The sequence below is a fragment of the Vigna radiata genome, unplaced genomic scaffold, assembly GCF_000741045.1.
Source record: "Vigna radiata var. radiata cultivar VC1973A unplaced genomic scaffold, Vradiata_ver6 scaffold_100, whole genome shotgun sequence".
In the NCBI taxonomy this organism is placed as follows: domain Eukaryota; kingdom Viridiplantae; phylum Streptophyta; class Magnoliopsida; order Fabales; family Fabaceae; genus Vigna; species Vigna radiata.
In genome coordinates this window covers 443,400-460,253 of record NW_014544133.1, presented here as the reverse complement: position 1 = coordinate 460,253, position 16,854 = coordinate 443,400, and the positions used below count along the sequence as shown (strand labels likewise).

Here is a 16,854-nt window from a genome sequence, read left to right as displayed (position 1 = left end):
ACCATTCTGTCTGCCTTGTGCCGTAAACCTTTTTCTTCTTCTTACAAAAATTTATTTTGAAAGGTTTAAGCACACGTGCGACCATTCTGTCTGCCATGTGCCGAAAACTTTTTTCTTCTTCTTACAAAAATTTATTTTTAAAAGGTTTAAGCACACGTATGACCATTCTGTCTGCCTTGTGCTGAAAATCTTTTTCTTCTTCTTTCAAAAAAATCAACAAAAATTTATTTTGAAAGGTTTAAGCACAAGTGCGACCATTATGTCTGCTTTGTGCTAGAACCTTTTCCTTTTTCTATAAAAATACCAAAAAATGAAATCTTCAAAAATTCAAAACATTTTCATTTACAAACAATCAATCTTTCTCCAGAACTACGTGATCCTTGATTCTCCACCAAGAGTGGAGATACGTAGGAGCAAGGTCCTTGTCAGGTTCACTTCCCAAAAATCCAAACAAATTTCCAATCAATTTTCCAAACAATTTCTCAAACAAATCATTTCCAAACAATCTTTCAGCTAGAACTATGTAACCCTGATTTCTTAGTCTGATTGAGAATACGTAGGAGCAAGGCCAGTCCTTGTCGGGTACAAAAAAAAATAAAAAATATATTTTGTTCCTTTAGAATTTTGCTTTTTTTGGGGATAGTTAAACATTTTGCAAACCACATCACATTCGTGAATTTAATTAAAGGTACTGCCTTTGGGCAGGCATTGTAGGGTGCTAACACCTTCCCTACACGTAACCGACTCCCGAACCTAGAATCCGGTTCTCGCAGACCATGCCTTATCGTTTTATGGTTTTTCCGTAGTTTTCTAGAATAAACTATGGTGACGACTCCAAAACTCTTTTTGTTAAGTCATTTCTTTTTTGGATCGTCGTCTCGTCGCGATGCCGGTTGCGACAATACCCGGTGGTTCTGTTTTTCTAATAGCATAGTCAATGTCCATCCAGCCTTAATGAAGAAGAACTCTTTCCTTCCAAACCTTACAATTATCTCCTTTCAACTCGGGAGTACCACACTTGATATCAGAAAAATTCACAAATTGAGAAACTGCAAATTCAAAATTACATGCTTACTATATAATTTGAGACTAAAATAAATGTCATGTTTTACCAATGTAAACATGTCTTTACCAATGAGTTTATTAACATAAAACTTGCCTGTGGGCTAAAGTCTTACTCAACTAGACTCATTATCTTAATGATAAAACTATCAAATTATGTTCCTTTTTCTTAATTCATGTGGGTAAATTAAGAAATATAATTCAATATTTTATCCTATTTACTCATACAAATATGAAAAAAATTCCTGTAGGTAGATTTTATCATATTAAATATGATTATTTACAACTAATGTTTCTCATGTAGCAAAACTTTATATACGATTTTAATTTATTAAAGATGTTCTGACTCTCTTTAATTTATTAAAACTATATTACTACTAAAACATTAATAATATATAAATATTTAAATAAAATTCTTAATATGCAAATATATTAATAATAATGCACATATTTGCACGTATAACAAGAAATGTATACATACAAATAATATGTCTTTTACCAATCCTGCAAATTTCCTAGAGGGGAAAGATGATGGGAGACACGCATGGTTGAAAAATAACAATACTGTAACAGGTCATGAATTGACCCAAAAACTGAAATGCAAAAATAGGGTTTCCTCTTTATATTAAAGAGATGAAGAAAAGCAAATGATTTTTCAAAATCCTGAAACGTGAGAGAGAGAAAACAGACAGAAACTGTTCATCGCCTTTAGACGGATCCTCTTGATCCGGTTTCAATTTTATTTTTGCTTTTACCGTTTAAGATTACAAAAAATGTAATCAGGTTTAACGTTAATTTGGGAATTTTGTTTGGATTAAAAGCATCAAAATAATAAAGCCCATAAATCAAAAATCCAAATCAACAAAAACATGCAAGGTAGAGGAATGAACAAGCTCTGATACCAAATGATAAAATAGAGCAGAGTAAAATTGATCTAAACATGTTATATTAACATCACAGTAACATATTCAAATCAAGAACAACGGAAGCAAGAATGAAAGAATAATGTCCAATAATGTGTGTACCTCCTGTCGTTGTAATTTTGTAATCCCAACACAGAGACAGGTTATTTTTTCTAAACCTTAACTCACTAAAACTCGATGGTGTGTTCTTCTGAATAGAGGAGTAAGCTATATGATCAAAGCTAAGGGTAACTCATTCCCTATATATAAAGTATGGCCATCACAGGTTCAAAAATAATGGGTTGGGCTTTACGTTTAAACAATATAATAACTGCTTGGGAGTTACTCCCTCCACCTCCACAGACTTCTCCTTGCACCTCCTCATTACTCTTTTGCCCTTCAGTATTTTTTGAAGGGATGTAAAATACAACGGATGTTAACATTTGTAGATGGATATTGACATCCATTTAAGGAGAAATGAATGTCGATATCCGTCCACGGATATCGGATATCGACATCCGTTTAAGAATTGAGGGTCACAGATGTTGCAGCCCATCATTGATTAAGAAATCGTTGACACGAAGGAGAAAAAACTTGAGTCACATTCTAGACCTTAGTTCTGCCTCTAGGTTGAAGAAGCTTGATGAGTACCTTCTTCTTGTCCTTCCTTTTCTTCTTAACAGTAACCAAATCTTCAATCAGATGACTCATGCCCCTTACCTCAATTCATTTCAGGTCTTTCTTACTCGCCCTCACACACAAATCCATTTCATCAGTTTCTTCAAGCAACTTTGACCTATGCACTTTTTCCCTTTTTTTAGTGGGAGCCCGGTAACCTAACAAATTAACTTCCCCAAGAAACTCAGATTCCCACTCCACATTAGATTCCTTTCCATCACCACCAATAACCAGTGCATCAAATTCAACCCTTTCGGAACTAGCGCCAGTGTCTCTACCCAATTGTGTGCAGTTAATTCTCAGGGTGCAAGATTCAAGTTTTCGATTTAAAGACTCAATTCTAGTTGTAACCACTATGAAAGTATAACCAAGTCTTGGAGTGAAACCAAAGGGTTTTAAGCAACTTTGGTTAAGCAAGGAATTCCATAACCCTTTCATACCTCACCTGAAGAAAAAAAATTTAACCAAATTGGTTTGACCATGCAACTAAACAAAAAAAAAGAACAACACTAAAATTCAAATATCATCGACTACTTTTCAAAGGACAATAACACCAAGTGAAACAGGAAAAACAACAAAAAAAACCTCCTATTAGAAATTATTTCCATGAGTAGAGTTTGAGATGAAGGGAAGAAAAAAGAAAAGCAAAAAGAGAGGGATAATCCATTCCCTACCTTCGAAAAGAAGGAGAAATTTCAAGTTGGTCTTGCTTTCATTCACACAGACACCCTCTCTTTCTCCTTTTGCAACTGACGGCTGGAGTGCAAGACAGTGGTTCCTTCTTTGTTGTTGAAGGTTTTGCAATGGAGGTTTCCGGTGAAGAAGATGATCTCACTGTAGATGGTGTGACGACGACGCTAGGGTTTGGCACGTCAATGGAGGATTCGCGGTGATGGTTGAAAATGACGATGATTTACGGTTCTGATGGTGGTTGCCATGGAGGCTCGCGGCTGACGACGAGGTTGATGGCGGTAGAGATAGGGTTTGGCAGCGACAAGGTTGGTGGTAGCGGCAACAAGGTTGGTGGTGATAGAATTAGGGTTTCTGTGTTAGGGAGAGTTGGGAGGTGAGGGGGTGTAGGGAGAATTAGGATTTAAAAAAACAAATTAAATTAAGGTAGGATGTTTTTGAAATAAAAAAAAGAGCATTTGGGGAAATGGAGAGAGCAACACCCTAAGTGCTTCATAATTTCTATGAAATTAAAAAGAATAAAAATAATGACTTAATAGACCACTTTATGTTGTTAAAAATAACAAATGAAAATGCTATAATATTTATTTTATATTTAAAATAATGCTAACACTGATGTCACATGGAAGACAACTCACACTCAACTAATTAATATTATGTAATAATTGAAGTTTATATTTTCCTCGATTGATTCAGTGCCACGAGTTGATATTTTCATGACTTTCGCGTAAGATTCTTGATAGATTTATTTAATCCCTTTGTCAATGATTAACTGGTTTTATAATTTATCAAACCTAAAAATTTTAAAAGTTATTTTTTTTTTATGGTGTATCCCATAATTGACTATTTAGGATAGAAAACATTAACTTTAATTTCTACACTTAATAATTTTTTATGTACTGAAAGATGAAATAAATTATTTTAAAATCGTTTTGTTATCTAATACATCTAAATATTGCAAGACTTACAAGTGCGTTTATGTTTTCTTGTTCAGGTTTAAGATAGTTGGATAGGTTGGAATACATTGATGGAGTGTCTCTTGGGTTTTGCATCTTCTGTTTCAAGAGATTTAGTGTGTGGAGCATTAAATCAATTACGTTATCCTTGTGGCTTTAAAAATTTCGTCAAAAGGCTTGAAGAAGAAGAGAGCAATTTGATCATAACGAAAGATAGTGTCCAAAAATTTGTTACGCATAACAAGAAGCAAGCCAGAAAGCCCAGTGAAATTCTGGACAAGTGGCTGGAAGATGCTATCAATGATGTACACAATGTGAATCAGTTGCTGGAAGAGGCAAAAACACAAAAACAGTGTTGCTTTGGGCACTGTCCAAATTGGATTTGGCGATACCATGTTGGAAAAAAGTTAGCAAATAAAACTATGCACCTCGAAAAGGTCATTGAAGAGGGTAGAAAATATGTGCCATTTGACCGCATCGCTACGCTTCCTTCAAACACCCTTGATATGCTTTTAGAAAAATGCATGAATTTTGAGAGTAGACAATCTGCATACGACCAACTACTGGATGCAGTGAAAAATAATGATGTTTCCTTGATTGGGTTGTATGGGATGGGAGGTTGTGGTAAAACCACATTAGCAATGGAGGTTAGGAAATTAGTAGAAGCAGAACATCTTTTTGAAAAAGTTCTTTTTATACCTGTTTCTAGTACCGTGGAAGTTCGGAGGATTCAAGAAAAGATAGCAAGTTCACTGCAATTTGAATTTCCAGAAATCGAAGAAATGCAGAGAGCCCAAAGATTGTGCTCAAGATTAACTCTAGAGAAAAATATTCTTATAATTCTAGATGATGTGTGGGAAAAGCTTAACTTTGGTCGTATTGGGATTCCTTCTTCTCAACATCATAAAGGCTGCAACATTCTCATTATCACTAGATCAGAAGCAGTTTGTACCTCGATGGATTGTCAAAGAAAGATTTACTTGCCAATTTTAACGGATGAAGAAGCATGGACTCTTTTCCAAAACAAAGCACTTATAACAGAAGCCACCTCTGATGCTTTAAAGGATCTGGGAAGATTAATTTCCAATGAATGTAAAGGATTGCCGGTTGCCATTGCAGCTGTTGGTTGTAGTTTGAAGGGAAAAGCTGAGACGGTATGGAGTGTTGCATTAAATAAATTAAGACGTTCCAACCCAATAAATATTGAAAGAGGTTTGATTGATCCCTACAAGTGTCTACAGCTGAGCTATGATAATTTAGATACTAAAGAAGCTAAATCACTTTTCCTGTTGTGCTCTGTGTTTCCTGAAGATTCTGAAATTCCAGTTGAACATTTAACAAGATGTGCAATAGGATTAGGTGTAGTTGGAGAAGTTGACTCATATGAAGAGGCAAGGAGTGAAGTGATTGTAGCTAAAATTAAGCTTGTTAGTTGTTGTTTATTGTTGGATGCAGATGATGAATGTGTCAAAATGCATGACATAGTTCGTGATGTGGCCCACATAATAGCAAAAAATGAGAATAAGATGATCAAGTGTGAAGTGGAGAAAGATGTTAGAGTGGAACAAAATTCTGTAAGATATCTATGGTGTGTGAAATTTCCAAATGATTTGGATTGCTCCAATCTTGAGTTTTTATACTTAGAGACAAAGATGAAAGAATTTGATGGAATTTTCAAAAGAATGGGAATGCTCAAAGTTTTGATTCTTGTCAACGATGAGGATGGAGAAACACGATTGTCAACAATATCTTTCAAAACATTAACAAATCTTCGTTTTCTATTCATTGAGAATTATGAATTGAGCGACTTCTCATTTTTAGGTGGTATGAAGAATCTTCAAAGTCTCTCGTTAAATCATTGTTTACTGCCTTCATTTCCTGAATTACAACCCGATGTAACAACCTTAAAATTGTTAGAGGTTATTGAATGTGACATTAATGTGAAGAATTTTGAAGTGATGAAGAGAATCCCGCTTTTGGAAGAGTTGTACATTATTGATATTGAAGGAGAATGGGATGCTAATAGTGAAGACAATATTGAATTCTTTAAGACGTTTAGCATTCCCGAAACACTGCAAAGGTATGGAATTGTATTAGGATCTAATAATTTTATGGATTTTAATGATAGAGATATGTACATTCATGGAAGAACTTTATTACTTAACCATTTTGACATATCAAATGAGGTAATAAAGGGTTTGGCAAAAAAAGCAAAGGATCTATTTGTGGCAAATATTGATGGAGGTGTAAAAAATATGATCCCTGATATATTTGAAATTGAAGGAGGAGGTTTGAATGAGTTGAATAAGTTGGAGATAATTGATTCTGAAGAGTTAGAATGTTTAATTGACACTAGTAGTCGCTCGAGTGAGGTGGTAACTCTCTTCTCCAAGTTGCATACGTTGATAATCGGTAACATGAAAAATCTAAGAGTTATATGGCATTGTTTTCTTCCAGCCAATGGGCCTTTTGAGAACTTAGAGAATCTGTATTTAAGCTATTGTTCACGACTGACATCTCTCTTCACTTATGTTGTTGCTCGAAGTTTGGTAAAATTGAAAATATTAAAAATAACAAGATGTGATGAACTGAAGCATATATTAACAAATGAAGAGAAAGTAGAGAAAAGTCAAGATGAATTCACCAGTGGGCATCCTGTACAAATCTTCCAAAATCTTCAGGAAGTAGATGTAGATAGCTGTCCAGAATTAAAACATATATTCTCGGCCAACATTGTTGGAGGGTTAGGTCAATTGAAAGTGCTCAATATAGAAGAATGTGCCATGCTAGATCAAATAATTGGGGATATTGTTTCATTAGCAAAGCAGGATAGAAAAGAACCTGATGAAATCGTTGAGGAAGGTAAGCATTAATATTTATATAGCAATTAGAAACAACAGTGGTGAAGCATAGCGTGTATTAGTAAGTCTACATAGTATTGCTTAAATGGTGACACATGTAGGTTCGAACTTATTTACAAGTTACATAAACCTTTTAAATTTGTTACTATATATGAAAAATTTAAGCATAATAATTATATATTGCTTCGTCACCATGTTATTTTCCATTAGTAAGATTGAAACTCTAGACACTACTAATCTACTTTTACTCAAACTTGTTAATACACTACAAGCAAAATTGATCTCTTTTATAATTAAAGACAATTATATTTGCATGTAAAGTTGTTTGTCAAATTTAAAATTAATTTAAGGAAACTGTCTTGTACGATTATTTTCATCATTATGAACCGATAACTTGACCCTCTAGATTGTGGTTTTAGTTCCTAGAAAATATTTTTATTTATTTATTTATAATTGCTTTTCAGGAACTCTATCCAGCCTTGCAAGTCTTAAGATAAAACATTGTGGGAATTTAGGCTCAATTTTTACAGCATCGATAGCTAAGACCTTGACTTCTTTGGAAGAATTGTTCATAGAAGACTGCAAAAGTTTGAAGGATATAGTAACTCAGGAAAGGGTCAATAAAAATCTGGAGGAAAGCATTGTTGAGGATGAGCATGATTGTGAGAGTGATATTTCAATCTTTCAAAGTTTGAAAAAGCTACATATCAGTAAATGTGACTTATTGGAGGGTATATTCCCTGTTTCTTTTATTGGAGAATTGAATGATATAACAAATAAAGAGACTGCTGATTTGAAAGACTTCTCTAGTCGAAATAATACCCAAATTGAGCTTCCTGCTTTACAAGTACTTGAACTTCATCATATTCCTGTTGGTAGTTATGATGTCATATGTCCATCTTTAAGAACACTATCATTGTATATTGGGAGATATGTTGGGTTTTTCAACATAAATTGTTCAACAGATGCTTCAGCAGCTACAAAAAGTGATTTTATTGCAATCAAGGTATGAAAAACCATCCTTTACATTGTTTCTCTCCTTGTGAATTTACAAAAATTAATCTAAATATTAGAATTTCAAGATGATGTTGTGCTAAAAGTAATAAAAATAGTCTTACATGCCCTGCCATTTGCTTGTAACCTGAACTCATACCATAGGTGCAACATAAATTTTAAATATTTAAATATTGGGATAGATTATTTGGAATATATAGATTAACTTTGGAGAATTATTTTGTTTAATAGGCTAAACAGAAAGCAATTATTTTTGCGAAGAAACAAGTGAATCTAAATAATTATAGACATTGCTTAAACTTTTATTTATACGAACAATACGATAGAAATGGAATACGTTAATAATCAGAGTTAAGATAATATTTAGTTTGGTTTAAGAAGTATTTTGGTGTATAAATTGCAGATATTGAACTCAGATTTTGAACCACCGGTTGAAAGTGTTGAATGTCTTTCAAAACAACCACTTGGTTTGAACTTGATTACGACACACAATATTAGAGAGATTGAACTGAAAGGCTTTGATAAGGCAAGGTACCTTTTTAAACTATCCATTGCTTCATCATTCATGTTGGAAATTTTGAGAATTAAGGAATGTCATGGACTTGAGTACATTATAGACACTGATGATGAATATGGCAAAGAGAATATTAAAGCTATCTTTCCTAACTTAAAACAACTCTCAGTGAATAAATGTTTCCAATTGAAATATATGATTGGCCAACATCACGTAGCTAATAAGGATTATAAGGAGATTCATGTTCAATTCTCAGCATTGGAAATACTCTCTCTTTGGAATCTACCAAAGTTTGTTAGCATTTGTTCTACCAACACTCTCAGTGTGACGTGGCCATCTTTGAAGGACTTTGAGTGTTACAATTGTTTCTATCCATTTTATGGTTTCGATAGTTGTTTGACGATTCCTACAAATTCAAGAGAGCCTATTATCACAAGTACAAAGGTAGTTTTGTCCTTTTTTTTATGATTATTAATTATTTTTTCTTTATTCGTTTATGTTTACATTTGCTCTTAATGTCCTACAGGATACAAAAGGGATTCAGAACCATCTCCTCACTTTGCAAACTCTAAACATAGTGGATTCTGATGCAGAAGGTATTTTTTGTCTTAATGAACATGAAATGATTGGCCAACAAGTGAGTTTAAGGTTAGAGAACTTGGAGTTACGATTTCTACCTGAAATGACTTATATTTGGGTGGGTCCCAACAGTTCACTTACTCTCCAACATCTTACCACATTAGAAATATGGGAATGTGAAAAGTTGGAAGTAATATTTCCAAAGTCTGTTGTAAGATGCTTACCAGAGTTGAAGCTTTTGAAGATAAGGAAATGCAAAGAATTAAGAGAAATCATTGAAGGGGATAAAAATTTGTCTAATATTCTTTCTCCTCAACCATGTTTCCCAAAACTAGAAGCATTGCATGTTGATCATTGTCACAAGTTGAAAAGATTATTCTCTGGATCTACTTCTAATGACCTTCCCAATCTTCATCTTCTGGCCATAAATGGAGCCAATGAACTAGAAGAGCTTGTTGGATGTATACAAGGAAGGATTAAAGTTGAGCTTCCAAGACTCAAACTTTTAATATTTATGAATCTGGAAAACTTCAGTCAAGAGATTGAATTGCATAATTTAAAGAATTGCATTGTCTACAAATGTCCAAAACTCTCTTTGACTTCAACAACTACTCTTCAGAAGCTCTGTGAATATTTTCCTCACAAAGGTAAATACTATATAAAGTCTTCAAATGTCCAAACTATTGAATTAATCTTAAACTATTAGAATATAGAAATGAGGTAACTGTGCTATCTAATTATTTTCTAAATAAATGTTGGTCTTAACTCTATACACTCTCAAAAAGAAGTTTATGAGTTTCAAATTAAATTTAATTTTTATCTCACTTTTATCAACAACCAAAATATATTAATTATTAGACTCAAATTATTTTAAGAAATTAACTCTTTTTTTAGTTATTTTCACATTTTGTTTGCATTATTAGAATTTAGTTATCTATGTAATTTATCCTAGTGTACTATTACAATTTATTATTATTAATTTAATTTTTTTATGATGTCAAGAAATATTAAATAATTGTATATCAACTAAATGTTTTGAATCCGTTTATTCTAATCCACAATCCACAACTAAAGTTGCTAATTCGTTCACAAAAATATGATATCATTTGAAATAAGTCTTTTATATGTATATTGACATGGTTTGAGACAATTCGTCCCTTAATTTGTAAACAGTTTTTACAAGTTCATTATTTCACTCACTCAGAGAGGACAGTTTTAAATTCCCAACCGAGTACTCACCAGAGTTTTTAAAAATAAGAAAATTAACTTATTTTTGCTGCAAGACTTTTAATGCTATGTTCTTGGATTTTTAGTTATGAAACACTATTCTAAAGGGTACTATCCTTAAGACGTAGAGTCGCCACTTTATTTTGATGGGTGATAAAAAAAAATTCCTATAATCAAACTTTTTATATCTTTATTTTATTTTTAATTGTAATGATATAACGATCCATCATGAAAAGTTGAGGTCTATTTCCTTTTGTTATTTATTTGATTTTCACTGTTAATTCCCTTTTATATATATATATATATATATATATATATATATATATATATATATATATATATATATATATATATTTGTACAGATTTCACAAACACTGATATACGTATCTTTGTACAGATTTCACAAACACTGAACTTCATAGAGGAACATTTGATATCATCGTAGGATTCATATATGCAGAATATTCACAGGTCAGAACCAACCAATCTATGAATATAAATAAAAACAATTTAATAGCCTATTTTGTCTCATTATTAGAATAACATTTTTCAATTTAACGTAGAAAATTTGATCTCCTTTTTATTAAAACAAATCAATGTGATCCATTAAAATTAATGTACCCACAAAATTCGTAAAGTAAATCATCTTTGGTAAATCAATAGAAGCCACTTTAAATACCAACAAATGCACATCTGCTAAGTAATTTAATAGGAAATGAATGGTTGATGTATACTATTCAAAGCTAAAGAATGAACAAAGAAAATTTTGGTTATCGCTTGATTAAGGAAAAAGGACCATTGCATTAGATAAAGTCATATATATATATATATATATATATATATATATATATATATATATATATATATATATATATATATATATATATATATATAGTAACCTATATATGGAGAAGAAGGAAGTATAGTCACGATGAAAGTTATCTTACCAAACTTAGCTTTTGCATTGTAAAAATGAAACTGACAACATTTATTGGAAAAGTTCTACCTTATCACTGATAGTACCAACTACTGCTTTCGAATTTAGAAGCCCACCTTTAATTTGTAATATTACTAAAACATAAAAATGGATTTTGTAATATTAAGACTAACTCCTAAAAGGAAAGTTGGTGTATGAGGAATCAAACCGTAAAGGAGATTTTCCATACCAATATGCACTTGAAGAAGCAACAGTAATAAGGCTCCTTTCAAACTTAAGAGCCACTCACTCAATCGTACTTTTTCAATTTGTAATACACAGGAGATTGAGGACGTAGGAAATGAGAGCATTAAATCTTCATCCACTGGAGTTGCAAACATTGGCATTGGAAATGCTGTTGCAACTCACATTGATTTCAAGGTAGTTGAACAAGATGATAAGATGACTGAAGGCAAGCCAGGAATAGTGGCAAGCCAAGGAATCCAAGTAGAAGAAGGATTGAACCTTTTGCATAAACAAGAGGGAAAAGATGTTGTTCCTAACAGCAACATTGACATTTCTTCAGGTTTATGATTTCTTATTTTCTTATTTCCATCCCATATTTCCATGTGACCCTCTCAAACTTCTTACAGCTTATTCTGCAGATATTCGTACAAGATTAGGAGCATATAAACATTTTGTTGATCTGGATGATGCACAAATTTCTCTTCTGGTGGAGACAATAACAACATATCCCCATCTTTGGAATGCTTGCGAGAGGTTTAGTGAGCGCTTTCAAGCTTGGAGGTTGAAAATTTTGGCAGATATGTTCTTGTTCCTTCAGAAGGAAAGTGCCCATAGTGTTATTCCTCAAAGAGAAAAAGAGTTTGATAGACTATGTGAAGAAGCTATTGAAATTGGATTTGAGAGTTCGTGGGTAGAGGAAATGCGTCAACTTGTTGTGGCGAGGGATCCTAAGCTGGGAGAGGACATTGCAAGGAGACAAATAGATGAGAATTCTAAGAGGTATGACTATTTTATTAGATGAGTATACATTTGGTGGCATATGAAATTCTTACAAGATTGATAGCATCAATTTCTAAGTTTTTTGTTCTCTGGCAAGCAATTTAAGTTTGTTAAGCAGGTGTAGTAGTGGGGACATGATACCAGATTCCCAGGCTGTTGAAGAAGGTGATGGGCCAAAGATTAGCTTGGAAGAAGGTTCTGACTTGGTTGATAAAGAAGGTGAAATAGGTGTTGTTTCTAATCACCACATTTTGGCTCCGAGAAATGATGAACCAGAGCAAGAATTTGTTGCAGAAGTTTTTACTTCAGAAATACCAAGAATAGCAACATCATTAACAAACTCGCAAACCGTTGAAAAGCCAACACCCTCAAATGTGAGTCTAATAAATCTTTTTATGAGTATTGGATGAACTATTGTGATTTTACACCTTTTTATTACTTTGTTTAGGCATTGTTGGACACACAACAGACTAATGAATCGTGTTTGATGGAGCAGAAAAAACCACTTGGTGAAATTCCTAAGGTAAATGGCAAACAAAAAATACCATAAATTATTCTAAATTAATATGCATGTGCACTTGCCATCAACAATAACCCTGCTAGTATAAGTCATACAAAGAAATCAAGTCTGCAACTTATTACACCACAGCTACGTATCATTTATTCTTGCGCAGAATATTGAGCAAGTTGCTTTAGAGGAAACCATAGCAAAGAACACCAATATTGCACCTTCATCAATTCTTTCTGAATATGCCACCTCTAAGTTGGATCCAAGAATTACTTTAGAACGTAAATCACATCCACACGTAAGTTTATTTTATGCAATTTACATTTCCAACATATTCGGTTAGAATAAAAACGATGTTACCATCTTATTTATCATTTATCATAGGAGTGGAATTGAAAAGAAAAAACTATTGAATTTCTAAGTTGGAATTTATATTTAATATATTTGTTATCATCACACTTACATTTTGTTAAGAATATTTACTTAATATTTTTTATTTAAATTACCTTTTCGAGCAATATTTTTCAATTTTAGATATTAGTTATTATTTAGATTTAGCAAATATTTAATATATTCTATTACATTTTACTCTATATATAAAGTATATGAACAAAATAAAATAATAAAGGCTTAATACTTCTTTTGGTTCCTCTTTTGAAAAGTTCAATTTTATCTAATCTTGTGAAAAAAAGTGTACAATCAAGTCCTTTTGGGTCACGACAACGTTTGACCTGACAGCATGAGGCGCATTTGTGCAACGTGGCTGCTTTTTGCTCGTAAGGGTAAAGTTGGGATTTTAAATAAATGGACTTGGTTAAGAAGTAAAAGGAGTTAGGGTTTGGTTTTCACCCAATTGGTCTTTGAGGTTTGGAAAGTGTTGGTGGAGAAATAGGAATGGCTTCCCAAGGTGTTCTTCGTTATTGAAAAGTTGGGCCAAAGGGTGTTCTTCTCGTTCGTCCCATGGTGGTGCTTGTAGGGGAGGTGGTTCCGCGTGCTCATCGGCACGTGCGCTTATGTTGTCATGCGGAGGGAGGATCGACCCTTGCCCATGGCGGAGGTTGCCTCCACGGTGGGGTGCGATGTCTATGAAATCGGTAAGATGATTTAACGTGTTGTTGATTTTTTGGATCTGAGACCTGATTTTCCGGAGTTTGACATTATGCATTCGTTGGAAAGAACAATTAAAAGTTCGAGTATTTTTTTCCTCAGTTGAGAGTGGTGTGATTGAGAAGATGCGAAAACAGGGGGTGTTTTTTATTCAATGTGCAGTGAAGTGGTTTTTGAGCACCGGCCGCCGACCCCTTCCGTTGGTGGTGGCGATCTTGGTGTTTGTGTCAGAGTTGAACGGGGTCGAGGTGGTGATGGAGGAATTGGCTAAGGAAGTTCATGCTACGGTTTCAACTTGTAGACTTAGATATAAGGAGTTGCTTGAGACGCTTGTGAAGGCTGCGCAGGTGTTGCCTTGGGGTAAGGATGTTACTGTTAAAAACATTATTAAGAATGCACCTCTGGTGATTCGGTATATGGAGAGGAAGGTTCTGTTGAATCCTGGGGAGACTCAGGAGAAGAGGAAGGAGAAGAGAAAAGGTCTTGATGGAGCCGTGGTGGACTTGGAGGATGTGGTTGCTGAATGCTTGAGACATGACAATGAATTTGAATATGGCATTGATGGCATGACTTCGCCTAAGGATTTACAGTATTTTTCGTTGGAGAGTCCACTCGCCGATGGGCAAGTCCATATATTTAAAATCTCAACTTTACCCTTAAACATTCAAAGCAAAAAGTAACCATGTTGCACAGATGTCTCCACGCTATCAGATAAAACGTTAAATATGTAACGTACACATTTTTCATAAGATGGAACAAAATTGAACTTTTTAAAAAAGGTAGGACACACTTGAACATTCACCTCTAAAGAGGGACCAAAGAGGTATTAAGCCAATAATAAATTCCTAAGTACAACATTTCTCTCGTATATTTCCAAAATCCTTAAAATTTCCAATATCATAACTAATGATTAATCTTGATAAGGAGCTTAGATAGTTGTGATAACAACAATATATACAATCCAACACCATAACAATTGTAGTATAAGTAAAGGCTACCAGAAATATATCATATAAAAGGGAGTATTTTTTAAGAAGAGATTATTGAGAATAATCTAAGTATGAGTTTAAAGTTTCACATTGGGTGGTGAAAATTAAAAAATAAATAAATAAAAAATCTATAAATTTATTGTCTTAAAATTTTGGATTGAAAGTAGTTTTAATATTTTATGTAAGTTAGACTAAGATCACATTCATATCATTTTTCCCTAATTATTCCCTTCAAAATAAAAAAAAATAAAAAAAAAAACATCACATTTTAAAATCTACTTCCACTTATATAATTCATCCAAAATGGTGATAAGAAACTCAATGCTTTGCAACTACTGTAGCTTGATATTAACGTTTTTTCTGATATATTTTCTTCTTACTCCTCCCAGGGTGAAATTAACAGCAGCCAAATTGAGCCACGCATTGCTAAAGAAAGTGAAAGTAATCTTAAAATCATTCAAAACTTTGGGGCCAATGATATCACAAGTTTATTTGCACCAGTTGTCGTGGGGAAAAAGGGTGAAGATAACCTAGTTGGAAAGACCCTTGCTGAGTTAGAAAAGTATCTAAAGATGTCTCTGAAAGATATAGTTAGCTCTGAGACTAACAGCCTTTGCCTTTTGTCTACTCTTAATTTCCTATCCAACCTTCCTTTCAAAGATGTCAAAGTATCAGATGGACTCAAACATATTATAGACACTATGCACCAACAATTCCCAAGCATTTTATCCTCCTTTAAGCAAGGCTTTGTCACCACTGACAAGTTGGCAGAACTTGAAGTTCGTGCGAACGAGGTGATCATTAAAAAGAATTTCTATGATGAACTTCAACTGAAGGAGGTAGTTTTAAAGGAACAAATCATTAGGTTGAAGGACGAAATAAGAGTTTGTGAGGTTGCCTTATCATCCCTGGAGGAGGAAAAAAATAAATGCATTGCGGAAATTGTAGAATACAAAACGGAGCTTGAAAATGCGAGGAAAGACGAATCTCAAATGTTGGAGGTGGCTCATAAATGGTCAATTCAGTGTAGTCAATATGAGCTCAATCGCATGGCTGCTACAAATCCCTCGTGAGGGTTTTGGTTGTTCATTAATCTTAAGGTTAATGTCTTTTGTTTTTTCTAGTTGTTTATGTTTCAATAAGGTAGCTTGGTCCTAACTGAACTTAATGTGCACCCAACCCATCAACCAGTACCGCTCATCATACAGTTTCAATTTAGTTTCTAAATTTGGATGGTTCTATCTTGTTGTATGTTTGCTATCTTATTTGTTGTGTAAGAGGTTGTTTTTCGTAAAACAGACAAAACAAGTGTTGTGATAAATGAAAAAACTATTTGTTCTCTTATGTAACTTTGATCAAATGCATCTCATTTTTTCTTCAAAATTACAGAAACCATTTTTTTCCTTTCTTCAATGAGTGTCTTATGTCTTCTGTGTAGGGAGGGACTCCCAATTGTATCATTTCCATTTTGTAATACTTTATTTTTGTTTTTATGTATGCTTTTGGTTCTAATTTCCCAATCAGTTCCCCCCTTTCTGTCTGCATGATTCTATAAAGCATAATAATATTCACTCCAAAGCATTTAAGGGATAAATAATTTCAGGTTCGAGAGAAAGGGAGTTACATTAAGAGTTGAATATATTTTGTAACAATGCTGTATTAACTGTCAAAAGTTATCACCAAAAGAACACTAATACAGGATCGAGCTTAAAATTAGTAAGAACGAGCTTAAAAATTGATAAATCTAGAGTATTTTACAAACAAGTTCAATTGTCAATACAAGAAAAATAATCAAATGCATAAATTATTCTAGCAAGAAGACGAC

The 16,854-nt window shown here is 33.3% G+C and overlaps 1 protein-coding gene across 1 annotated transcript in view; it reads left to right on the top strand.

The window, feature by feature from the left end:
* Window positions 1–16,337, top strand: part of LOC111241237 — a 27,261-nt gene extending 10,924 nt beyond the window's left edge. The window contains exons 2-12 of the mRNA XM_022778216.1: window positions 4,327–7,150; window positions 7,614–8,155; window positions 8,567–9,121; window positions 9,204–9,903; window positions 10,881–10,954; window positions 11,742–11,985; window positions 12,053–12,425; window positions 12,544–12,799; window positions 12,874–12,948; window positions 13,100–13,231; window positions 15,419–16,337. Of these exons, the coding sequence (XP_022633937.1) occupies window positions 4,360–7,150; window positions 7,614–8,155; window positions 8,567–9,121; window positions 9,204–9,903; window positions 10,881–10,954; window positions 11,742–11,985; window positions 12,053–12,425; window positions 12,544–12,799; window positions 12,874–12,948; window positions 13,100–13,231; window positions 15,419–16,102 (6,426 nt within the window). The 5' untranslated portion in view covers window positions 4,327–4,359 and the 3' untranslated portion in view covers window positions 16,103–16,337. The remainder of the gene's footprint in view (window positions 1–4,326; window positions 7,151–7,613; window positions 8,156–8,566; window positions 9,122–9,203; window positions 9,904–10,880; window positions 10,955–11,741; window positions 11,986–12,052; window positions 12,426–12,543; window positions 12,800–12,873; window positions 12,949–13,099; window positions 13,232–15,418) is intronic.
* The last annotated feature ends 517 nt before the right edge of the window (window positions 16,338–16,854 follow it).